The 25517-nt window shown below is 45.1% G+C and overlaps 5 protein-coding genes and 2 non-coding genes across 7 annotated transcripts; 5 read left to right on the top strand and 2 right to left on the bottom strand.

Annotated features, from left to right (window-relative positions):
• The first annotated feature begins 1706 nt into the window (after nucleotides 1-1706).
• Nucleotides 1707-3455, top strand: BT62DRAFT_619926 (uncharacterized protein). Its single transcript, XM_043181628.1, has 3 exons — nucleotides 1707-1796; nucleotides 1845-3289; nucleotides 3347-3455. The coding sequence occupies exon 2, from the start codon at nucleotides 1848-1850 to the stop codon at nucleotides 3258-3260; it is 1413 nt and encodes a 470-aa protein (XP_043043517.1). The 5' UTR covers nucleotides 1707-1796; nucleotides 1845-1847; the 3' UTR covers nucleotides 3261-3289; nucleotides 3347-3455.
• On the top strand, nucleotides 3343-4399 carry BT62DRAFT_619873 (uncharacterized protein). The gene is made up of 4 exons (XM_043181627.1): nucleotides 3343-3782; nucleotides 3837-3968; nucleotides 4019-4181; nucleotides 4240-4399. The coding sequence occupies exons 1-4, from the start codon at nucleotides 3594-3596 to the stop codon at nucleotides 4254-4256; spliced, it is 501 nt and encodes a 166-aa protein (XP_043043516.1). The 5' UTR covers nucleotides 3343-3593; the 3' UTR covers nucleotides 4257-4399.
• An 866-nt stretch (nucleotides 4400-5265) lies between these two features.
• BT62DRAFT_928799 (uncharacterized protein) lies at nucleotides 5266-6092 on the top strand. Its single transcript, XM_043185578.1, has 2 exons — nucleotides 5266-5814; nucleotides 5864-6092. The coding sequence occupies exons 1-2, from the start codon at nucleotides 5310-5312 to the stop codon at nucleotides 5866-5868; spliced, it is 510 nt and encodes a 169-aa protein (XP_043043515.1). The 5' UTR covers nucleotides 5266-5309; the 3' UTR covers nucleotides 5869-6092.
• Nucleotides 6093-6741: 649 nt separating this feature from the next.
• On the top strand, nucleotides 6742-8108 carry BT62DRAFT_917554 (uncharacterized protein; the record flags this gene model as incomplete). The annotated part of the gene is made up of 4 exons (XM_043184049.1): nucleotides 6742-6860; nucleotides 6915-7076; nucleotides 7312-7406; nucleotides 7468-8108. The coding sequence occupies 4 exons, from the start codon at nucleotides 6742-6744 to the stop codon at nucleotides 8106-8108; spliced, it is 1017 nt and encodes a 338-aa protein (XP_043043514.1).
• On the bottom strand, nucleotides 6798-6888 carry BT62DRAFT_t42. Its single transcript has one exon. It is a non-coding gene; the product is annotated as a tRNA-Glu (tRNA).
• A 222-nt stretch (nucleotides 8109-8330) lies between the features above and the next one.
• BT62DRAFT_t41 lies at nucleotides 8331-8411 on the bottom strand. The gene has a single exon. It is a non-coding gene; the product is annotated as a tRNA-Glu (tRNA).
• Nucleotides 8412-10026: 1615 nt separating this feature from the next.
• BT62DRAFT_885660 (alcohol oxidase) lies at nucleotides 10027-12231 on the top strand (the record flags this gene model as incomplete). Its single annotated transcript, XM_043182839.1, has 10 exons — nucleotides 10027-10129; nucleotides 10184-10265; nucleotides 10313-10467; nucleotides 10523-10629; nucleotides 10678-10882; nucleotides 10929-11123; nucleotides 11175-11575; nucleotides 11628-11706; nucleotides 11760-12091; nucleotides 12148-12231. 10 exons carry the CDS (start codon nucleotides 10027-10029, stop codon nucleotides 12229-12231), a joined length of 1743 nt encoding a protein of 580 aa, XP_043043513.1.
• Between the last annotated feature and the right edge of the window lie 13286 nt (nucleotides 12232-25517).

Below are 25517 nucleotides of genomic sequence, written 5' to 3'. Positions count from 1 at the left end.
CTACGCCAGTCCTTCGATACTCTTAGGCCTCTTTCAGAATGATTACGATTTTCTGTTGGTGCTTTGACATACACCGTCACTTCTGGTGAATTGTCGGCTATACAGCTGTGGTGCGGTCGCACGCCTCGTGGGCAACCAGTCTATCTCAGTGAATGATGAGAGAACGAAGGTGTGTTACTAGTTGCGTGTCATCTACCCCAGGCTTGTTAACAAGTCTTTCGTCTAGGTACTTGCGCAAATAACGTGTGGACGATGCGTCCAAAATGATGTTCGTCGGCATGGCTTGCGGCAAGCTCAGCTTTGGTATTTATCGAACAACAAGCCTAATTATCGGAAGAGTTTTGGTGAGCCTTACGATATATTACTAAACAAAATGACTCACGCTAAGCGGTTCTAATGCATTACAGAACAAGCCATCTTGCTTGGGTTTACAAGCTATCATTCACCTCGACATTCACGAGTTGATGCCGGAGGATGGATGGACCGCGAACGGATGAAGATCAGTTCAATGAGTAAATTGCTGCATGCTGAGATGGATTCATGTCGATAAGCTTAGTTGTCGAAGGTCATCGAACAACGAATTTCCTTGGTTCACGAAGACACCAAGAAATCTACTCCCACACAGAATCCAGTAATATGCCGCTTATCTTCCACCCAACTTTTCGTTTCGGAACCTTGCTGCGTATCATTTCACCGACCCATCGTCATCACCTCTTCTCCTGTCGGCAGAAACCCCCGAAATGCTTTGACTGGTCATTCGTTCTGGTCATAGGTGTTGGTGAAGTGCCAACTATCTTGTCATTTAGGAGGATGCAATATAACTTCATATTTCATTCGAGATGGCGAGTAGGAGAAAACCGCTTTTGCTGACTGTCCGTCTCTTTCGGGATACCCCAATACTCAAATTCTTCTGTCAATATCGCGATCTGCAGTGGTTGATAGAAACATCGTGGCCAGGACGGTACCTCGTACTGCTGCCAGGAAAGAAGGAGTTTTTTCTACTCTGACCGTTGTTCCAGAGGAAGCCTTGGAGACGCAGTGCAAAAGTTGAAGGTATTCGAATGACCAATGTGGTTTCGTCGGACCTCAAGGCGCGACGGGAGTGATTAACCCCTGCTGCAAGCTTGATTTACACGTGGTGATATTCCACTTTTGAATTTAGACTCGTCGCATTTCGAAGTTCAAGTAATGAATATATGTATATCCTTATATAAGTAGCCTGGATCTAACTTGACCCTTTCAGGTAGCGCATAACCCTTGACATAACCTGTCAGCAGCTACTGCGCCGGCAAGTCCGGCATGCCCCCACCAACATATATCCTCTCCGACTCGGACGGAGGGACAATGATATTTGTAATCGAGAGTCCATAGGAGGTACTCTCCACGACGTCAAGTTCGAATGAGCTCTGATGAGGTCAGTAGTTATCTTCTCTACATCTAGATCTTGATTTTTATTGGACAAAAGTAGGTTAAATCCCCAAGGGTCATACTGATTTTTCTCAAAGGTAACTGCCGAACCCGACTCCGAGAGAGACAGTTGTGGTGTCGTTTGAACATTCGGATTCTGCTTTCTTTTACCTCAAGTCTGCAGCACCTTATTTCTCGGTACTGAACGAAAGAAGGAGAGCAATATTCCGAATCGGAGTGACAGTTAGGGACCCTGAATCCTCGAAACAAATATGCACGTGCCGGCCACCCGATCTCTCTGATAATAATGTCTCAGTCACTCACGAGAGCTCCTCTTTCCCTGTCGTTCATGCTTGTCCACGCTGCAGCTGCAGCAGGATAGTCAATTAGTAGGTGTCGTTGAATCTTTCGCTTCCTCTTACTCAATGATCACCCAGGCAATGCCAGTCAAAGCTGTAGCGCATAGCGAACACCAACTCGAGCTGGCCTCATGTTCACTGGCACGGATCCCCACTGAACTGCTCGCAATCATCGTGAGCTACCTTGGGAAAAAGGACTTGTTTTCTGCCGCTCTCGTCTGCCGCAGGCTCAATGATATAACAACCGCTGTCTGGTTCGGGCCTCCGAAGCAGTACCAAAAGACATACGGCGCCTTCAGTTCCTCCCACGTCGGCCATGCCCTACCGTTCTCATCTTTCAAAGACCTCCGACTCTGTCTTGTCACGAAACCCACCATTCCCAACATAAAACTGTCTTTGAGCAAAGACTTCGCCAGAGACTTCCGGGAGTTCCTGCGCTATTTCGACACCCTTCCAGGGGACAACGCACCTCCCGATGTCCAGATTGATCTACACCATACGGTTTGGACGCGTTCAAATGTCCGTGACGCCGACGAATACGACGCAGAGAGGCTCAACGCCTTTTTCACTCGCATCGCTGAATTGAACTGCGTTACGGCCCTCCATACATGCACAGAGAGCGAACCATGGCTGGATTTCAAGGGAGAGGACTGTCTGCCTATCTTCTCTCCTCCTGCACTCACTACCCTAACTGAGGAGTACCTCAAGCCTCTCTCTGAATCCTACTCCGATTGGCTTATCCGCTCAGCCAACGTGTCACCCGTCAACAAGCTCGTAATCGCATACCCAGATGGGTCAATCCTCCTTCGACTGCATCTTCCCAAACTCCGTGATGCCTTATTCAACGGCGGGAAGATCTCGACGCATCATTTATCCCTATTCCTCGGCCAGGAAGCACATTCTCGTCTTGAGGAGCTGATATTCGCTCCGAACACCATCTTATGTCATGGAATGCCGGACGAGGGCCACCCCAAGTGTCATACAGTCATGCAGCTTCGTCCCGGGGCTCTCCCTCGTCTGACGTCTGTCGCTGCAGACACAGACGTCCTTGCGCTCCTCCTTTCGGCACCTCACGCGTTCACAGGCTTACAGCGCGTGGACGTCCGGCTGCCGTACTATCGGGGCCCGAGCATCGGGCGGGATCTGCGCCGGGTATTCTCTTGGGTGTCGCAGATCCCTAGCGTATTGCGTATGACGCTGCCCTTGGAGGACCTGGCTTACAATGATTGGGAGTACCTGTCTCTGGAATCGGGAGAGGACCCGATTGTCTTGCCGCATGTGAGGAAGTTGGTGTGTGGTGGGTATCCGCGGTATGATTGGTCGATTCGTCTTGATCAGATTGTGGTGTTCTTCCCTGGGGTGGAAGAGTTTGTTATGGATAGGGCCAGTTGGAAGGAGCCGCGTCGGTTGGGTTGCGTGGAGCAGATGAAGGAGCAGTGGCCTTCGCTGAAACGTGTGGTTATTGACGGTGTACGTTATTCGAACGGGGAGTAAGATTGGAATTTTGAGCCGTTTGTATTTTGGTTCGTTTCACGTGCTTATGCTATGCTTGCTTATATTGCCACTGATCTTCTTAATAGTTAAAGAAATTTATATTATGTTTATTCTGAATTAATTTTATCCCTCTTCAGCGCAGCACTCTATCACATCTAAGATGGGCCGTCATTACGCTAAACGGCCATTTACCTTTTTCCCCTTCGCCAGGGCCTATCAGCTAGATATGTTTCGAGTCTTGTGATACTTGAAAGAATCACGATTTCCCCACGGTGTCCATCGATAGTCTTCAACGATACGATACAATGTCCAAAGTGAACTTGCAACTTCGCGATGCCGTTCTCCAAGCTGCTCAGCGGCGCTCTGAACGCAGGTCCAACCTTCCTCTCCCAGTCCTGGAGACGAACCGACTTTGATAAAGGGTACAAGATGCGCACTGAGCTCCGCCGGATGATAGATGTTGGTATCCTTGGGATGGTCAATGATCACGAGGCTTCGAAGGAAGGCGCCGAAAGTCCGAAGGTGATGATGATCGGGGATATCTATCGTTAGCATCATACTGATAGTTGTCCGAAGACTCTCCACGAACTAGCCAACAATATCATCGCCCATCCCGAGAAAGAGAAGTATAGGCGATTCAAGATTAATAATCCCAAAATTAAGAAGGATATCATGGAGCCGAAAGGCGTGCTCGAGTTCGCCATAAAGGTTTGTGTGTCTTCCATCGCTGCTTCGGGACGTTTACTATTGAGTGTTAGTTACGCGTCATGTGCCCCAGACTGGGCAATCGCATGGATATTGTACAGTATACACGTCAAAAAAAAAGAATATTGTCGGTCACCATGGTGTGCGGCAATCGGACCTGGAGAACCTGTCGAAATGGCTTGCATTTCCTCGTCCACGATCCCGCTCTCACTTATGGTGAGTTGTTGAATTTGTATAAACAGCGACCATGGCTTTGATACTAACATGCTAAGAGAAAGTTCTATGCTGTAGCGGCAGTGGGCACCCACTCATATTGTTGACAGATACACAAGTCAAGCGGAAAAAATGGGCAAACCTTTGTGGCGCGATGTTTCAGCGGATACGTGAGATCGAACTCTCAAGCCATGCAGCAATGTTAACCACTGCACCGTATCCGACGAAGTGTCATACGTATAACGATGGCCACGATGCTCCACTCCTCGTAGATAACGTCGGTTTGAAATGAATCACAACAATCAGAAAAAAACACAAGATGTATACATAAAACTCTCAGATTCACCTTCCCTCCCCTAGCCCATGCCTCCATTGAATGCAGCTGCCTGTGAAATATTCTTCTTCTCCCTATTGACCTTCTTCATCGTCCAACTCGGACTCTCACTTTGGCCTCTGGACCACATGGGTTTCCAGCTTGCGCAGTCGGTCTCTACAGGTCGCCCACGCAGGATCATCTGGTCGGAGAGCGAGGATATCGTTACCCACGGAATTGACCTGGCCCAGTCATTCGAGATTAAGATGGAACAAACAACATAGAGGTTCTCGAGCTGATGCAGGTATTAAATAAATATGCCCCTTGATGGTTATTCCAGCAGTTCACGAGCACGGCAACCAACGCTGTCGTTACACTGAGCATAAGGCTCGTGAACTACAACGCGTTTACCCAGACGTCTGTCGTTTATGGAGTGAAACTGGTGTTGGGATTGAGCGAAGAAGCGGGGACCGATTCGAAGGAGGAACCACTGGCAAGCACGAGCTGGACAGCAACGCATTCTAATAGTAAGGACGCAGACATCTGAACGTAGTCGACTAAGGACTTGGAGACTTTGATAAGACTGAGAAATAAAAGAGGTGACACAGCACAGGAAAGACCTGTCTATGGCTGCGTTTAGTTAGAAGACTACGTTCCTGGTATCGAGTCGATTGTCGTTGCTCAGCGGTGATGGAAAGCAAGCGATAATTCCAACTTGTTGCACCGGGCCGTCATAGCCGACGACTTTGGTTATACATTTGTTCCTTCATCAAGAACAGCCATCATCCATGCCAGACGCACCCTGGCCGCAATCCTTAATGAACTCTTTTCTCTCTGCCGTTCGTAACAGTTCCAACGACGAGCGCGCCTTCAATGGTCCCTACATGTGTCTGCTTTGCCACCTTTTTTCCATCGATGGACCCTTTGAGATCATCCTGCAATTCCCCAAGGACAACGCCGCTGTGTTTACTGTCGAACTGAACAACCATCCGGTCATGTTCATCAACATCCAGGGTCCAGCATCGTTTCGCAAACACCAAGATACTGACAGAGAGATGCAGGAGCGGTTCCGCGACCTTCGCCTCCGCGTCGTCACGCCGACTCTGACTGGCATAAGCGCTTTCGGAACGCGTCTATCATTCTACAGCTATGACAAAGCGACGAACTCTCTCTGCTCTCCTGCAATTGCCGCTGATCCCAATATTACGACCGATGTGGTGCCCCAGGATCGCTGGGGGTTTGATATTTTAGATGCTACTGACGCCGCTTGTTTTCGTGGGGTGGTGAACCAAGTGAAAGAGATGTGCGCACAGCTCGTGGAGAGTGAGTTGACGTTTTGTGTTCATTCCTTGCTGGTTCTCACTGTATGCAGCCTGAAAAGACGGGAAGCTTGGTGTGGCATGGTGGCTTCGGTTGTTTCCCTTACGTTCCAGTCGAAGGACCATCGATGTCTACCACAAATTTGGATGCTCTTTTCCAGATATTACCGTTAATCTTGGACGGGAGCAGTCTTTTCACTGGTTTTCTTATAATGTAGAGAGTGCCGGAGATAGCAAAGTCTGATATCACTTTGCTTGTGTTTAAAGTCGTGTAGAATGAAAAACTCAAATAAAATCATTCTTGCTTGGTGCCATTTCCCTGTGTCGGACATAGTGCATGGCTTCGGGATTCAATCCGACGTACTGGAATATATCGGTAAGGAGTGGCTTGTTTTTGTAAAAAGGTAGTCGGAGCCATGATTCGGACAACGGTCATGAATGCAATTTTTGGTGATAGAATCATGAATGAAGCATCATTGTCAAATTCATGAGCTCAGTTCTGCAGCGTTTAACATCTTAGGTTCGGATCCCATGTATCCGCCGGAAACTGAAAGAGAGATAGCGGTCTGTTTTTATGGAGTTAGTCCATGTTTCGGGTATGAGTGGGGAGGAAGGAACCGGGCAATCCAACTCGATAAATAAAGCCAGAGGCAATGATTTGTTGGGCCGCAAGCTGACTATCTATTTATTTGCTGCCTCGCACAGAATCCAATCTCGTTGGGATTTAGAATCGGAGGAGGGTTGATCACATGAACATCTTTGGTGACGGATGGTTCAGTAGAACATTCAGGTTATAAAATTGGTTTGAACTTTGTCAAATAATACTGCTAGACAGGAAAGTAGGTAGAATTCTTAGATCATAACGATAGTTAAAGACGTCATTGGTTCTAGACTCTACAATCTATGTGTATATGCTCTAACTCCTGAGTCAATGGCCAATGGAGGGCTGAGGGGAAAAGAAACCAAAATATATAAAGTGCATGAACATTCGGATACAGGGAATCAAACCCCAAGCTGCCGCGACACGATCCAAATATACGATGAGAGGCGGTAATGTTAACCATTACACCATATCTGAACCCTAATATTGGGGTTCGACAATAGGTATTATCGATGTTCTGGATGGGTGCCCAAACCTGTCAGGATCAAGATTCAAAATTCAATTAAAGGGGGTGGAATCGGGGACCCGTCAACGCATGGCTCCCGCTTTGGACAGTCCCTCCGTGTAACTATGACTTCATTCCATGAAGACTCCACATTTTCAACGTGCGCTCCTTACCCTGATACCGGACGAACTCCGTGCATTTCCTTCGTTGCCTTTGCGCTCACAGTTGGTCCAATACAGACTAGACAGACCAACATAGATTTTAGCTCGTTGCGTGCTTTCTTTGTCGTCTTCCACTGGCTTTCTAACCCACGATATATTTGTATAGGTTCATTCTAAATATTGCTTTTCGCCGTCTCAAGAGGACTGCTTGACTCTTCCATTTCCGACTGGAAGTTTGTCTGACTCATTGCTCTCTCCCGCTCTGCGACCTACGCGACCCAAAACGAGCACTCGTGCAGGCGTGTCACCCCTTACCGACTCATTTCCTGGTGCGTGCTGTTCATCTCTCACTATCTTTCATTGGCACTGAATTACAGTGGTGGACACTAGACGAACCCGCCATACTCGCGTACAGCCTACCAAACTCGATGATTCTATCCTCGGCTTCTTCAGCCACGCTCGCTAGCCCCGAGCTTAGTCCTCATCACTACAAGCTGAACGTTGACCTCGTCATCCAGCCACCAAAAGGCTATCTTGAACCGCATGTCAGCAATCTGCCGCGACGGAGGGTGGTCAGGAGGAGGGTCGTGTACAGTGAGAGCGAAAGCGACGACGACGATAAAGCGAGCGCCAGGACCGACCCTTCACCTTCGCCCAAAGAACCCCAGCATGTGCGCATACAAGCGCTCGGCGAGGATACAGGAGTCTGCGTGTCGACTTCGGAGGTGGAAGGATGGGACGGGGACGTCATTCGCGTCGACGAGGAAGAAGAGAATGACTGTGGAGTGCCGACTTCGTCTCGGTCGGCGTTCCTAGAGTTAGTGACGAAGGGCTCGGCGTTTCGGAGGGTGCTGGTCGTTGGGTCTCGGGTGAATGTGTTTGCTGTTGCACTGGGGATACTTTGTCGGCGCAGTGGGAGAGATATGATAGAGACGTATATGGAGCTGCATGATACGGGCGGGCTGGATGATGCGTGGAGGGGTCTGTTGAGTCGCGATGGGGTCGAGTGGGTTGCGGGAGAGGACAATTAGATATAATGTATCGTTAGAGGACTGTATTAATTGTATTCTTAGCCAATTTTGTAGGTATGTATCACTAATTCGGGCAGGCGCTGGGTATGAGACATAGAGTGCCGATGAGGTTGTGCGGTAAGGACGGGTCACCAGAAAAGAAAAGAAAAAATACGGCAATCGCCTCGCCCGACGACGCCGCCTCGGACCTCCGTGCAGCAAAAGTCAAGGAGGTCCAGAAATTTCGGATACGGGGAATCGAACCCCGAGCTGCCGCGCAAACAACCTGAGAGGCGGCAATGTTAGCCGTTACACCATATCCGACGTGACGTAAAGGGTGACGTATTTGCTTATATTCTTCAAGCTTGATTTTACCACGACGTTGAGCCCTCCTACTCATAGCGAACACAGGCCTCCTGTTCCGGGTCAGTACCGGAAAAACGATCAGGATAATCCAGGTAGAATACCGCCGAACCATAGGTCGGTAGGTCGGTAGGTAGGTAGGTAGGCAGTGTCCACAGAGGAATATCAGATGCTGGTGAATCGTTCGCTATCCAGATACATCCATGTTGGCTCAAGAAGATGTAGGAGGAATGTTGAATCTATGCTCTCATCGTCGACACATACATTGCGTTGGTAAGGCGCTAGTGGATGTACAATGAAGACAATGCAACTGAGGCAGATCTGTTCCCCAAGCTCGAGCTCAAGATCACGTACTATACATGAAGAGCGCCCAGTCGAAATAGGGCTGCGCGCCGTAACGGTATTGTACGGTTCTACGGATTCCGTGTACGGTATACGTGCCGAAGCCATGAGGCCTTCTAGCAATACCGTACGTACAACACGACCGTATAAATTATGTGGCAGTGCTGAAGGGGTTTGACAAAAGATTTCGAGTGGTGTATACACATTCTGAAGTGAATTTAAACAGCTTACCTTCATGTTCTTTCAGTTTCCATGTCCGGCGCTCTTCTGACTTTAAATCTTCATTGTAGGGCACTATGATGTCATGATTCAACCCTTCGAGCCTAGTAGAGCACCACAAAATGGCCGACTTTTTCATCTAGATCCACTCTATACTCGTCAAACAGGTTAGTACATTAGTCTATTACTTTAAGGCGTCATACTACCATGTATTACAGGATGAGCTTACCATAATGAATATACGGCCGTAATTATACGGATCGACTCCGTCAGCATCCATCACTATCCAGTATACGGTACGGATACGGAAGGCGCGCAGCCCTAAGTTGAAAAGCGGACACGACAGTCAGGGTAGAATACCGCCGAACAAAGGCGTCGGCGTTGGCTGAACGAGATATGTGAAGAATGTGGGGCTTTTCAAATTTATATCCGCAAACATCATGTTAACAGCACGCTAATAAAATAGATGTATGGAAGGAACGGCCGATGAGGACGGGACGGGAGCAACTGCATTATAATGAACAAGATGAAATAGTTATGAGTCTGAAAGTGAGTGCTCTCATTAGTGATTGGGCAGTCAGTTCAGATCTAGATGCCTGTAGGTGTGCGTAGAAATCAAGTAGAGACGTATGCTGCAGAAGAACTTCTTGCAGGAGCTGCGGTAATATGAAGACTGTAACCTGTCCATCAGACTTTCCTTTGGGCGTTGCACCTAGGGATCGAGAGTGAGATGGCGGCAAGATCCACCGCCGCAATTTTTTTCATCCACCTTTTCTTGACGTTCATTGTACTTTGATGCAGAAATTATTTTTGCCTCATCTACAGTGGGGCCAGACAACCATGCCTTGATGCTGTCAGATCCACATGTCGTCCGAGCCGATCTTTCTACGGATTCCATTAATGTATCACCTCGGGCAATCCAGCTCTGCGGGTCTCCGTTCGTAGGAACACCAGCGTCTTCAAGCCACGCTGTCGTTCTTATAATCCACATGCGCCACGCTCGGTCATTCCCTTCATGTTCTCATTCCTCTTACTCCTTCTGCCGCTATGCTCCGCTGCGATATACGAAAGAGTCGCAGACCTTCCAGCTCAATATTTTGACTATATTATCATTGGAGGTACATACAGTCTCGACATCCTTCCTCCTCGCCGCAACTAATGCTCCTCATAAGGCGGTACGGCAGGGAACGTCCTCGCCAACCGTTTGACCGAACAGCCCGATACGTCCGTTCTCGTTCTCGAAGCGGGGAGATCGTATGTTATTCTTTCTCTTTTCAACACATTCCTTCAACACCTCTCAGAACAGCGGATGTCTTGACTTTGCAGATACCCTTCTTCTGCTTGACACATCCACCTCTGCAGAACTGGAACTTCACCACTACTCCTCAGCCTGGCTTGAACAACCGGAACTTTGCCTATATAAGGGGATTCGGATTGGGTGGGTGTAGTGCTATTAGTAAGTTGAATTTGACCGTGTTCTCTTGTTACTGAGCGAGTGCCTTTTTTTGCAGATGGCCTGACATACACACGCGGTTCGTCCGAGGACTATGATCGATATGCGAATATCAGTGGGGACGATGGATGGGGATGGGATAAAATGCAGCCCTACTTTCGAAAGGTAGTATATGTCGTGGCCTAAGAGGTTCTCTGACTTTGTGGGTACTAGAACGAGCGCTTCGTCGCTTCCGCAGATGGTCACAATACCACCGGGCAATACAACCCCGCCGTACACGGCTTTCACGGACTCAATTCGGTGTCGGTGGCTGAATACCCGAGTGCCATTGATGGGCGCGTCATCCAAGTCACTGAGGAGCTCCCGGAAGAGTTTCCGTTCAATCTGGACTATAATTCTGGGTATCATTTGGGTATCGGTGAGTGAAGAGTGGTATGCTGTGCTCAAACTGACCCGCATGAAAGGCTGGCATCAGAAGACTATCGGGAATGGGACAAGAAGTAGCTCGGAGACGTCGTATCTCGCTCCCGAGTACATCGAAAGAGAGAATCTCCATGTGCTTGTGGATTCGCATGTGACCCGGATTTTAATGACAAACGGCTCGACTGATGACGACAAACCATATTTTGATGCTGTGGAATTCACACAGGATGCCGGAAGTATGTTTGTTCTCTATTTCCAGTGTTAGACTCAGCTGATACAAGTCCCAGAAACAATGCATACTCTTTCAGCTCGGAAGGAGATCATCCTCTCTGCTGGTGTCATCGAAACTCCCCATATTCTGCTCAACTCGGGCATAGGGGATGCGGATGAGCTGTCTGCACTAGGCATCACTCCGACGGTGCATCTTCCCGATGTTGGGAAGAACTTCAGGGACCAACTGACCTGGAGTCTTTCTTGGACTGTTAATGACACGAACACTATTGAGAATGTGTACTGGAGGAACGCGACGTTCCAAGAAGAAGCCTTGATGGAGTGGCAGGCGAATCGGACGGGTTTTCTCACTAATAGTGCGTCAAATCAGTTGGGATCTTTCCGGGTAGGAGAAGGCTTACTCGAGGAGGAGCCGTGCGCGGGCAATCGGACAGGCCATTATGAGCTGATGTTCACTGTGGGTCTTAGCGTTTCACCTGATGATCATTATTGATGGAGATAATTATTAGGGCGGGATACCAGTTGACACCGTCCCCCCAACTGGGAGCTTTTTCACCATGTTAATCAATATTCTGTGCCCAGTATCTTGTATGCAATGTATCTTATCCTTTTCGTTTGCTGACTCGCGGGTGTATGGAAAGATGGGAACGTCACCATTAACAGCACCGATCCCCTCGCCCCGCCTGTCATCAACCCTAATACTCTCTCGCATGAGCAGGATCTGGTGTTGATGGAACAGGCTGTGGGAGGCGCGCAGAGGTTTGTCGGTGCCCCCGTGTGGGCGGATTACATCCTCGAGCTCGTCACGGATATCGGGGATCTGGAAGGGAGCATTCGGAACGGGGCTAGCCCGGGGGGTCATTCGGTGGGTACGGCGAGTATGTCCCCGCCCAAGGCGCGTTGGGGTGTCGTTGACCCGGATTTGAGGCTGAAGCAGGCGAGAGGGGCGAGAGTTGTGGACGCGTCGGTTTTGGTAGGTCTCCCCTTGGTTTTGTCTCTGACAGTGGGATGATGATTTGGGGGTTTTAGCCGTATGTACCGGCTGGACATACCCAGGTAGCGGTGTATGTTGTTGCAGAAAGGGCGGCAGATTTGATCAAGGAAGGGAGTTGATTTGCTTATTATGGGTCAAGCTCCTATGCATCTTTCGAGGCAATCAAAATTCACACTTGTGTTTCAGACCCAGATATGCATATAACATACAGTCTGATATGTAGTCGCGGTCGTTGCTCTCTTTGGGGTCGCCTAGAACTCTTCGGGTGCCACAACGAGATACTCTGCATTCTCAACGAACTTGTATTGGCAGAAGAAGGCACAGTGTGTAGTATGCAGCCTTGTTGAGGAACAAGTCAATGCCTATGTTCGGCATGAAGCGGAAGGCGGGGTATATCAATAATGATATCTCTCTCTCAAAGGGCCCAGATACGGTATAATTGTTGCAGGCAGGTTACTTTCTTGCAGTGGATAATAGGCCAGACTGAGTACGACGGTCAATTGCTTAAAGGCAATTGACCGTTGACTCAGGACAAAACTGTCTATGCTTATATAAGGTTGACATCAGGTACTTGTGTTGTCCCGCAACACTCCCCCTCGACACAATACTTCTCAGAGTTCAAGACCTAACAGCCTGATCATGTGAGTCATCTTCTCCTTCCCTAAGGCTTTTGTGAAGATGTCAGCAGGCATGTCTTCTGTGCGAAGATGTTCAATATGTATGTGCCCCCACTCAACCTCGTCTCGTAACTAGTAGAAGTGGAGGTTGAGATGTTTGACACGACTGTGATGATCAGGATTGCGAGCGACAGAGAGAGCAGACTGGTTGTCAATCAGCAGTGGAGATGGCGACAGATGATGAAAGCCAAATTCTGTGAACAGATTTCACAGCCACAGAATTTCCTGTCCAGCAGAGACAGCAGCCACATATTCAGCCTCTGTGATCGATAAGGTTACTATAGATTGTAGCTGGCTCATCCAGCTGACTGCACCTGTGTCCATCTTGACAACATATCCTGAGATCGAGTGCCCATTGTCTGGGTTTCCTTCATGATCTGCATCTGTGTACATTTTGAACAGGTCTGAGTTTGTAGCATCAGGTGAATATGTCAATTTTAGGTTGATTGTTCCCTTTATGTATCTGAGGAGGTGTTTCAGGGCCTCCCAATGTCTTAATCCAGGGTTTTTGCTGAAACATGATAGGACACTGACTGCAAAAGCTATATCAGGATGAGTGGTGATGGCCAGGTATGCTACAGAGCCAAGGATCTGGAGATATGGGATATACTGCATGGTTTTCCTGTTATGATTTTTCCTGATTTTCTTCTATTTTCTTTTCTTTTTCCTCAGAAATGACCCCTATCTTTGCTTAGTCAGGGCACTTAGACTAGCACTTAGGACCATGGGAAGGCTTAGTCAGCAACCCAGTTGGTCTGGTCTTATCACACTGCTGTATGCTGTGAAGGGAGAGACAATGCTCCTTTTGTCCCCAATGGCAGTGCAGCAGTAACAGCATAACAGCAAGACAACAGCTTTTGTGAACATTTATTTATAGCCAGATACCAGAACAGTATTTAAGTAGGTTAACTCTCGCTGTAGTACCCCAGCTTCAAGCTAAAGTTTATTCTTCACTATCTACTCTTGAGTGACTTGCAAATGCCTTGACTACACAACTCTATTAACACATCAGTGAACTCAGTTGGTCAACCTGAAGTGCAAGGTTCTGACTGTTTATCACATGTTGATAGTCATGTGAAATTTGGGCTTAACAATTAGCTTGAAGCTTCTAGCTTCCCTTTCTCAAGCTCAATTGTGCTGAGAAACTAAATGCCCTCTGCTCTTGATCTATCCAATCCAAACTTTACTCACAAGTTCTTTAAACTCTTGGCTTCTATTATAGGAATCTTGATTGGTCTATTAGTGATCATACAGCTGTGCTATGGATGCCAATCAATCGTAGCTTGGACAATCAGACACTATCACAAATTCCAACATATTCAAACTATTCTCCACAATATCACATCAGACCTCCCTCTCCATGACATCCCTGCCTCTGCCTAACAGTCTTTCTGACCTCTAGAAGGAACAAACTCTGAAAATGTCTCTGGGAGCTCAACTGAGAAACATTCTAGGGAAGAAGAGGAGCAGTATCAGCAGCATACATACCCTCTGTGACTCTTGACTGCAGTTGTTCAAGACACTGGAAACCCTTGGGCTACAGGGTTTTGATGACCCAGACCTGACACCTCCATCTCATCCTCTCAGCATAGTATCCTAGCTACAAGGACAACAACCTCTGTCTCTAGCCTCAGCATTGAGCACCATGCTAGAGACTCCTTGGATGCCCCATGGATGGCTCAAGAGACCAGAAATTCCAGGGGCCATAGGTCTCAATCCACTATATCAGCAAACAACAGAAGGACTGACTGCAGAATAAGGGCTGATGATAATCTGTATTGAGATGATGACACCAATGAGCATCACTGATGGCAAGCTGCTACCATTGAAGCTGACCAGTTGGAGCACCATCCAGTTGGCAATAATATTAGCCAAGCAGAGAGTATATGAATGGTTCTAACAGGAACACAATCAATCCCATATGCCAATCTGATCCTCTCCAGAGAGGACCAAATTCAACATGCCTGAGACCTTTCTGAGTACAAGCAGGACCAGGCATGTATCGACAATGAGATCACAAGGGAGAACACCCTCTTTGGGTGGTATCTCCAGGCATGAGAAGCAGAGGAGCATTGAAAAAATGAGAGAGAAAGTTGGACTACCATGATCATCAGAATTACCATCTCTGACTCCCTATTTAGAGAACTGACCACTCCCATCATTGAGTCTGACCCTTGGGCAGACTCTGACAGAGCTGAAAGAACACCCCATCATCTCGATGATAACCATCTGTTATCTTACAGAACTGATACTATTATAGAGACAGATGACATTCTGGTCCAAGGAGAAATCCTGGAGAGTAGAGGTATCATCAGGGAAGATGATGAGGGCATCAACTCTATCAGAGACCTCAAGAAGTTCTTTGACAGAAACTTTGCAGCTCTTTTCCTCAATCTGAAGTTTTACAAAAACTTCCATCAGTATTGCAGAGCAATGGTGTCAGCAGCAATGAGCATCAAGGAGCCACCAGAGCAGCCTGAGCAGCAGCCTACTTCTCAGCCCAGACCTAGTATGCAGCTCCAGCATGACTGTCCTGAAGGTCTATGACCCATGTGACAGTTCTTTTCTCAAGGGAGATGTGGGCAGTGAGACCACCAGTGAGGATGTGGATGATGAGATGGAGAATCACAACAGGGAAGTTGAGGATCCTTCCACTGACTGGGCCAGCTTGTGAAACATACAAATGCATGAAGAGAAGCAGAAGGAATTGACACAAGAGGCATGCCAGAAGGATTTTATGGAGTTGTACCAAGAAGGTACAATGACATTATGAATGGATGACATCTGGTTGATGTCACCCATGGGACAAAGGTATACTGCCACTGATTACATTGAGTGCATGGAAATTTTACAATATGTGGCCACTGAACAGGCCATTTTTATTTACAATAAAAGATATTTAAGACACCAGATGCAAGCATTACCACCATACAGGTCTAAGTACAGTATGATGCCAAGGCCTTGGATGTCAAGTGTTGTGCTGAGCAAACCAGCTAATATGGCACTGTCTATCTGAACAATGTCATTAAGATACTCATTTGCCACCTTGGCTATCTGAAGCATAGCATCCCAGCTCTCTAGGGGCTGACTCCAACCAAGCAGCCATTATCCAAACCTATGGTGGATGCTGATTCAGCTGCCTCTAGACAAAGCTGAAGGCAGTGGAAAACCCACAGAATCACTTTCTATGGAGAATGATCCTGTAGCACTTGCCCAGGGCTGAACCGTCAAGAATGGGCAAATTGTGCAGAAAACAGTTTCTCTGCCAGAGAGTCCTGTCACTGATGACAGCTTCCTCCACTCCTTTTTGGAGCCTCCAAGTGGATGATCAGGACTGCCTGCCAGAGGATGGCTGAATCCAATGCCTGCTCTTGATGCAGGGGTCTAAATTCTTAATGTCAAACCCATCCTCATATTGGAGTCACAGCTCTTTAAAGGGGCCTCTGATGATATTGATCAATTTCTGGTCGATTGTGACCAATACTTTCAAGTATTCACTCTATACTTTCTTGCTAACATATATAAAGTGATATTTGTGGCAACTCACATGGCCGATAAAGCCAAGATGTGGTGGGTCCTGATTTCCCCAACACTCTGGTCTACTACAAGGACCCATCACTAATACCTCTCATAGCTGGTCTTCAAACAAATGATCATTGACAAATTTATAGATCTGGCCATCCAAGAAGTTCACAAGCAAAAGATGGAGGACTTTAAGATGGCTGAGAAGTCAGCTGCTGACTACTTCAACAAATTGGAATGACTTGGTAAACTTGCCAGAGTATGAGATGATGTTGCTGACTCTGAACAGATGGTTGAGTATATAAAGATAGGAGTACTGGCCTCCTATTTTATCATTATCTCTGACATTGGGCAAGGAATACCCATCAGATACAAAGAATAGAAGGCTCAAATTATTACTATGTACAAGAAATGACAATGACAGAAGGTGGAATCGGCAACCTTATCATAGGGGGTGCACAGAAACCAGAGACAAGACACCAAGCCTTCTGCCTCTACTATGACCACATCCACCAGGCCCATAGGCTTGACCCCAACTTCCTCCTTCAGTGAGAAGTAAACTAGTACAAGCATGATATATACTGAAACAGGTCAGCCAATGGATGTGGACCATCTCAAAAAAGAGAGAAAATACTTTAATTGTGGCCAGAAGAGTCACATGGCATGAAACTGTCTCCAGAAGAAGAACAAGCATATGAGGGAGGACATTAGAGCACAGATTGCCAAATTAATGAAGGAAGAGGAAGGCCTTGGCCAAGAAGCAAAGGCCAAGGAGGTAAAAGACAAGGCTGAGCAGTGAGTGATTCCACTGACTCAGCCAAGGACACAAGTAACAGATCACAGACTGCTGGACAGACTGACAATTTCTCTTTTGTAGTACCCCCTATGTCTAAATTATACATGCATTTGAATATACCCAACCCCATTACTCATAAATGCAAATTGCCTAAAAAACCAAATTCTCTAACTCAAGGGCCAATGAAGGGCTGAAGAGGAGCAGAGAGCCCCAAAGATGCATCATCATCAAAAGTTTGCCAAGCTGAATATCCAAGACAGACTCAATCACCTTTGGGCTGAACAGAGGTAGAGAACCCCACCAATTGGCTAAAGCTATTTGATACTGAATGGACTTGGCAAGCCATCAAAGATATAAAGGACAAAGCAACAGCAAAGGCTGTACTCAAGAATTGAGTACATAAGATCTGAGCTAAGAAAGTGATTGATGATATGATCACTGGAATATGAGTAGCTGAACAGTGCTGAGCCTTAGAATAGCTCAACAAACTATATGGACCACAAAAATTTATCCAATGATCCAAATCTCCAGAATAAGACCTATTGGCAAAAGCTCGGATTGAGACATTAACATCTTGATCTACCTATGCAGTCACAACTTTGATTGACAGTGGCTGCACAGAGAGTTCAATTAATCAAGCTTTCATCAATAAGCACAAACTCTCCACTTGGACAATGGTGGCACCTATCTCAGTCTACAATGTAGACAGAACAAAGAATCAAGTGGGATCAATCACCAAATATGTTGAGCTTAGATTCACTATTGGTGATCATTCGGAATAAATTGATTTAACAGTAACTGATTTAGGTACCAAGGAAGTATTCCTTGGTTATGATTGGCTGATTTGACACAATCCACTAATTAATTGAAAAACTGGCCACATCATCTTTGCTCAATGTCAATGCCAGAAAGTTCTATTCAAACTACCAGATGAGGATCCTGAGAATTGATGGGATGAGGAAATGGAAAAAGGTGAAACAATTCTTGCCATTGACCTTCAAAGAGCCATCAGCATTTGGGCAATACATCATGCTAATGACCTAGCAGCCAAAGCCAATGTCGACAAGAAGAAAAGGATATTTAAGGAGATAGTATCTGAATGGGTTCAGGACTATTGGGACTTATTCGAAAAAGAAAGTTTCAATGAGTTATCTGACCCAAAACCTTGGGACCATGCCATTGAATTAATTTCCAATGCCAACACAAACCTGGACTGCAAATATTACCCACTTGGCAATAATGAACAACAGAAACTGGATAAGTTTCTTGAAGAAAACTTATCAAGTGGAAGGATTCAGCCATCAAAGTCACCAATGGCATCTTCCTTCTTTTTCATCAAAAAGAAGGATGGAAAACTTTGATTGGTACAAGACTACCAGAAACTCAATGAGATGATGATCAAGAATTGTTATCCACTCTTTCTAATTTCAGAACTAATAGACAAACTCTGAGGTGCTAAATACTACACCAAACTAGATGTTCAGTGGGAGTATAACAATGTGCATATCAAAAGAGATGATGAATAGAAGGCTACTTTTCAAACCAACCAAGATTTGTTCAAACCAATGGTTATGTTCTTTGGACTCACCAATTCATCTGCCACATTCCAGTGGATGATGAATGATATCTTCAAAGATCTCATTGCCACTGAAAAAGTCATGATCTATTTAGATGATATTCTGATCATGTTCAAAACCAAGAAGAAATATTGACAACTAGTATGACAAGTACTAGCCTTAATGAGGAAGCATCAGCTTTTTCTCAAGGCTGAAAAATGTGAATTTGAGGTATTAGAAACTGAATACCTTGGAGTCATTATCAGTGAAGAGAGCATCAGGATGGACTCTGTCAAAGTGGCAAGAGTAACTGAGTGGCTGGAACCAATGAAAAAGAAGAAACTACAATCATTTCTTGGTTTCACCAACTTCTATCACTGATTCATCTGGGACTACAGCAAAGTAGTCCGACCAATGACATAATTAACCAAAAATTCCCTATAGACCTGGAGAATTTCCCAACAAGCAGCATTTGATGACCTCAAATGCCGATTGGCTGAAGACATCATCTTGGGCATACCAAGCCAGGATGGAAAGTTTAGGGTGGAAGCTGACTCCAGTGAAGGTGCTATCAGAGCCATCCTCTCACAAGAACAGAATGGCAAATGGTGACCTATTGCCTTTATATCAAAGGTGCTTACTGTGACTGAGTGCAACTATGAAATTTATGATAAGGAACTCCTCGCCATAATGCTCACCCTTGCCAAGTGGTGGCATTATCTCATTGGAGTCATCCAGACCTTTGAGATCTGGACAGATCATCAGAACTTGTGGTACTTTTGACAACCCCAAAAACTCAATCACCAACAAGCCAGATGGGTTATGGAATTATCTGAATATGAATATATACTTTATCACAAGGCAGATGCAGCAAATAAGAAAGCTGACTTCCTCAGCCATAGGGTGAACTATAATCAAGGAGAAGACAACAAAGAGGTTGTATTATTATGACCAGAGCACTTCCATGCTATGATTATGCCCACAGAAGAAGAGATGCATGAATGCATCAAGAGCACCATCTGGGATACCCATAAGTGGAATCAAAGAATTGCACCATCACTCAATTATGAGCAGAGGCTGAAAAAAAAAGGGGAATTAATCTGTTATGATGGACAGATCTATATCCCAAGAGATCAGGGACTTCATGGTGATATCATCACCACATGTCATGATCACACAACTGTCAGACACCTCAGAATCACTAAAACCAAGGAATTAGTCTTGAGGGAATATTGGTGGCCAAAAATGGATCATGATATCACCCAATATGTTAAGGCTTGTAAAGTTTGCCAGTGAGGCAAGACTTCAACACAATCTAGAGCAGCTCCACTCCATCCAAATGAGGTTCCATCATCACCATGGACCCACATCTCAGTGGATATGATAACTAGACTTTCCAAAAGTGATGACTATGATGCAATCATTCTGATCATCTGCTCAACTAAACTAACATCAGAAGGATGGGCAAAAATCCTATGAGACAAGGTATATGCAAAGTATGGTATGCCTCAAGTAGTGATTTCAGACAGAGAATCATAATTTGTGTCTAAATTTTTGGATGACCTATACTGACTCCTCAACATCAAATGAAATGCCTCAATGGTATATCACCCACAGACAGATGGTCAAACAGAATAAGCCAATCAAGAAATTGAGAAGTATCTATGACTTTTTATTAACTATTGACAAGACGATTGAATGGAATGGCTAGCACTAGCTGCTTTTCAACACAATAACAGAGTTCATTCAGCAACAGGCAAAATACTGTTCTTCATGAATTACAGAGGGAATCCACTAGTTGTGCAAAATGGATGGATACATATGATGACTCCAGCATCTTTGAATTTCATATTAGAAATGACAAAAATCCATGAGGAAACAAAGACAGCCCTCGAAAAGGCTGCTGCAGTGATGAAAAAGCAATATGACAAACACTGATGACTGGCTCACCAATATTCAACCAACAACAAAGTCTGGTTGGATACCACAAACCTTCACCTCCCATGGCCAAAACAAAAATTGGTAGACAAACAAATGGGATCATTCAAGGTCATTGCCAAGATTGGCAACTCTGCATACAAGTTGCAATTACCAGCAACTTGGAAAGTTCACAAAGTTTTCAATGAAACATTGTTAACACCATATATCACACCACCTTTTTCAAACCAAGAATGGCCACCACCACCACCAGAACTCATCGGTAATGAAGAACATTATAAAATTGATGAAGTGCTTAATCACAAAACATAAAAGGTTAAAGCATGAGATAGAGGCATAAAAACAACCATTGACTATTTAGTGAGCTGAAAAGGATATGGCCCAGAATCAAACCAATGGGTCAATAAGAAATATATGGATGTGGAGCAGGCAATCCACAACTATGAACAATAAATCAATAAAGTGGATGCAGAGAGGGTCATGTTCAACATTATTCCTGAGCAAATACTTTTATCTGCAGTTAATGTCTTCATGAACCTACAACCAAAGACATCAGGTACAGGGGATGAAGAGGCTGATGCTGTGACAGATGAGCTAGAAATAGTGTGGACATACAGTGAAGAGCAATCTTGATGGCAGGATATGGGTTCAGCAGATTGGCCACCTGTGACTGGCCAAGAAGACTTATCCCTAAATTAACCATTGGGATGATAATCTTAAGGAGGGGGTAATGTTATGATTTTTCCTGATTTTCTTCTATTTTCTTTTCTTTTTCCTCAGAAATGATCCCTATCTTTGCTTAGTCAGGGCACTTAGGCCAGCACTTAGGACTGTAGAAAGACTTAGTCAGCAACCCAGTTGGTCTGGTCTTATTGCACTGCTGTATGCTGTGAAGGAAGAGACAATACTCCTTTTGTCCCCAATGGCAGTGCAGCAGTAACAGCATAACAGCAAGACAACAGCTTTTGTGAAGAGCCTAGTAACAGCAGGGGTAACAGCTCCACAACAGACAATATCTTTTGTGAACATTTATTTATAGCCAGATACCAGAACAGTATTTAAGTAGGTTAGCTCTCACTGTAGTACTCCAGCTTCAAGCTAAAGTTTATTCTTCACTATCTACTCTTGAGTGACTTGCAAATGCCTTGACTACACAACTCTATTAACACATCAGTGAACTCAGTTGGTCAACCTGAAGTGTGAGATTCTGACTGTTTATCATATGTTGATAGTCATATGAAATTTAGGCTTAATATTCTCATTCCTCTGGAGTAGCAGGGGACATTGAGCTGGATAGCTTAGTGTGTAGATCAAGAGGAGTACTGACACTGTTACAGTCAGACATTCCAGTACATTCTAGGATTTTTTAGATGTACTGTAGTTGAGAGAGTGTGAGTGTTTGGTTTAGATGGTCTCTGTGTATTTTGACACCAAGAAGGAATGAAGTTGGATCTAAATTGCAAAGTTTGAAGTGCTTCTTGAGATCATCGACAATATGTCATGCAGACTCTATGGACTTTACAGCAATTGTTATATCATCAACAAACACTGGAACAATAATCTGAGCATCATCTCTCTTGTACACCCATACACTGTGTTCACAGCTTACTCTGTCAAAGCCCATCTTGGTCATAGCACTGTGGAGCTTTTTGTGCTATTCATGCCCAGCCTGCTTCAGTCCATAAATGGACTTGAAGAGATGAAGCACCCAGCTCTTGTTCTTTGTCTTGAATCTCTCTGGTTGTTGAAGATATACCTCCTCTTTTAAATCACCATTCAGAAATGCTGATGAGATATTCACACTTCAGAGCTCTAGGTCCTCAAGTGCAGCAAGAGCAAGGACTATTCAGATGGCTGCCCATTTTGGAGTAGAAGAGAAGGCTTTAGTGTAGTTGAAACCTGGCTGCTGTGAGTACCCTTTTGCAACATAGTGTGCCTTATAACATTCAATGAATTCATCAGGATTATGCTTCACTTTGAAGACCTATTTTCTATCTATAGCCTTTCACCCTGAGGGGAGCTTCACAAGCTCAAAGGTGCCACTCTCCTGCAGTGTATTCAATTCCTGCTGAGCTGCCTTATACTATTTTTCACTTTCCTCTCCTGGCCAAGTCATCACCTCTGCAAGTGTCTTTGGTTCATCATTGGATGCAAATGCTTGGTTTGCCATCTCTACTGCTGTCTGAAATGCAAGCTCAAGAGCTTCTGTATATATGATATAGTCATCATCATGCAATACAAAAGTCATTTCCGCAACAACATCTGTCTCAGTAAGCTCTGGCTCAGCAGTGGTTTTATCAATAGGATCAGAAATGAGTTCATCTGAGTCTGGTGAGTTCATTGCATTGGCACCAGAATGTTTATAGCAAAAACCATATTCAGTGTTTGGAGATGAAATTATAAGACCTTTGGAGTCATATTGTGGCTCAAAGCATGCCTGAAGATGTGAAGATGGTGAAGAGGGTGTAGGAGATGTCAGAAGACTTGATAGTGGAGTAAGAGATGATCCTGGAGGTGTTTGCATATTTGATAGAGTGGATGGAGCTGGCAAGAATGGCAATGATGAGAGTTGCTCAGATGGCAGAGATAGCTTATCAGTAGGTATATTCTCTCCCTCTTGATAAGGCATTATCACATCAGATATAGCAGTATCCATGCTGTTATATCTGTTTGTGAGAGATATATCATCATCAAGAGAATTTATAATATTTCTGTGATTTTCAGAAAATACATGCTCATTGAATACAGCATAGCTGGAGGTGATGAACTGCCATATAGAGGAGTTTTAGAATAGCCAGCCTTTTACTCCCTCTGGATATCCAACAAAGATACATTTTTGGGTGTGTGACTCTAATGCTCAATATTCTTTTTTTTGTACTAGCACATATGCAAGGCATTCAAACATACAAAAATAGAATATATCTGGTTTTTGGTGATTTGGATCCCATTCTGTAAAGGGTGTGATGTTTGGGAGAGGATCTGTGGAGATGTGATTTTGAACATGAATAAATACTCAGAAAGTGAGATTCCAAAATGATAGTGAGAGATATGACTCATTTAGCATGGCAGTGATGGCCTCTGCAATTGTGCAGTTGGCTTGTTCTGCTGTGCCATTCTAGTATAGTTCATTGGATTCAGTATGTTGTCTTTTGATCTCATGCTCAGCACAGAAGTCAACAAACTCCTTTCCCATATATTCACCACCTTTGTCTTCCTGAAACTCAATGATTTTGAGTCCTGAGTGGGTATTCTCTGCATATGCTTTGAACTGCTTGAAGACATTAAAGGCATCACTTTTATACTTCAGAGGTGCAACAGCCCAAGTGTCAGATGCACTGCAGATGAATGTTATCCAATAATGATAGCTCTCTGGAGTTGTGACAGGCATTAGACCTTTGATATCACTGTATACTTGCTTAAGAAGGTGTTGCTTCCACTCCAAGGGGCCATGAGAAACATTGTGGTGATGCTGTTTGCCAGTGAAGCATGGTATGCAGATAGGATCAGTTGGAGGATCTGACTCTCACTTCATTCCAGTTGCTAGCTGCTTTATATGCATGTGCTGTATAGTGTCCATGTTTTGATGACAGCAGTGTCTGTGCCAAAGTGTGTTGTCCATCTGACAGATACTTGTAGAGCTTGAGTTTGCAATGATAGTGGTCAATTTTGAGAATGAATATGTGGTAGCATTGATATAGCTGATATTGCTTTCATTTACAGTTGCTGTAAATCAAATCTTTTCACCCTGGCTGAAAGTGACATCTGATCCAGTGATTGAGATCTTAAATCCCTTTTCCTGTGTAAGATGATAGGGTGATAAGAGATTACTTTTCAGTGCTGATACATGTAATGTGTCAAGAAGTTTTACTGCTGAGCCTTTCTCCCCCTGAATCTCTGGCTCCAATACTACTGACCCAATCCCTGCTGAATAAATGACTGAATTGTCTGCAAGATGAATGAAAACAACATGTAAAGCATAGAGTCAGAACTATTGTCAGTGAAGGATCATATGATGAGAAGTGCCTGTATTGGTATTTCAATGAGATACAGCAGGTGATAATAGATCAGTACTTGCTTGGCTAGCAGTCTTTGTTAGGCCCAGTTGTCACATAGACAGATACACGTGATAAACAGATGTTCCTTCACACTTCGAGGAATCACCCGAGTTCACTTCTTTGTATATCTGTGAGGTGTGACCCAAGGTCAGATATAGACTCGAGGTAGAAAGGTGTGTATAAACTTTAGCTCGAAGCTGAGGTTCTCCAGCAAGAGCGTCAGTCCTTAAATACTATACAGGTAGTCCTAATTATATCACTACTTATTATGTCTGTCTGTGTCCATGGTGCCCATTGTCCTTGAGCATCGAAACTGTACATAAAAGGGCGATTGTGTTGTCGTTGGACTTGGCTGTCGCGATGACTTGGTGATCAAGCTAGTTGTGCTGACTAAGCTTTCACACCATCTTGTGCCCATTCTGACTAAGCGTGAATAGGGATAAAGACGATAAGAAAAAGAGAAAAAATAGGAAAATCATAACATTACCCCCCACTTAAGACCATCGTCCCGATGGCTTTAATTAAGGGATAGTTCATATTCATGTATGGCATCGTCGGCATTCATGTACTTTTCATTTATCCACTGGTTTGATTCAGGTCCATATCCTTTCCAACTGACGAGATAGTCGACCATTGAAGTTGTTCCCCCACCACAGGCTTTGACGTTCCTAAGTCTGTGGTTTAGAACCTGGTCAATTTCATAGTGTTCCTCATCATCGATGAGGTCGGGTGGTGGGGGTGGAGGTTGAGTCTGATTTGGGAAGGCTGGGGTAACGTATGGGGATAATAGAGATTTGTTGAACACGTCATAGACCTTCCAGGTAGCGGGAAGGCGGAGCTTGTAGGCGGCTACTCCAACCT

This window comes from Guyanagaster necrorhizus (genome assembly GCF_019112545.1).
Source record: "Guyanagaster necrorhizus MCA 3950 unplaced genomic scaffold BT62scaffold_5, whole genome shotgun sequence".
NCBI classification, from domain to species: Eukaryota; Fungi; Basidiomycota; class Agaricomycetes; order Agaricales; family Physalacriaceae; genus Guyanagaster; species Guyanagaster necrorhizus.
Note: the sequence above shows the minus strand (reverse complement) of the source record. Positions and strands in the feature narration are given on the sequence as shown.

Coding starts and splice junctions, on each gene's coding strand:
- BT62DRAFT_619926 (XM_043181628.1), top strand. CDS start 1,848: ATGCCAGTCAAAGCTGTAGCGCATAGCGAACACCAACTCGAGCTGGCC.
- BT62DRAFT_928799 (XM_043185578.1), top strand. CDS start 5,310: ATGAACTCTTTTCTCTCTGCCGTTCGTAACAGTTCCAACGACGAGCGC.
- BT62DRAFT_619873 (XM_043181627.1), top strand. CDS start 3,594: ATGCCGTTCTCCAAGCTGCTCAGCGGCGCTCTGAACGCAGGTCCAACC. Junction 3,783..3,836: donor AAGGCGCCGAAAGTCCGAAG/GTGATGATGATC, acceptor AGTTGTCCGAAG/ACTCTCCACGAACTAGCCAA. Junction 3,969..4,018: donor TGCTCGAGTTCGCCATAAAG/GTTTGTGTGTCT, acceptor ATTGAGTGTTAG/TTACGCGTCATGTGCCCCAG.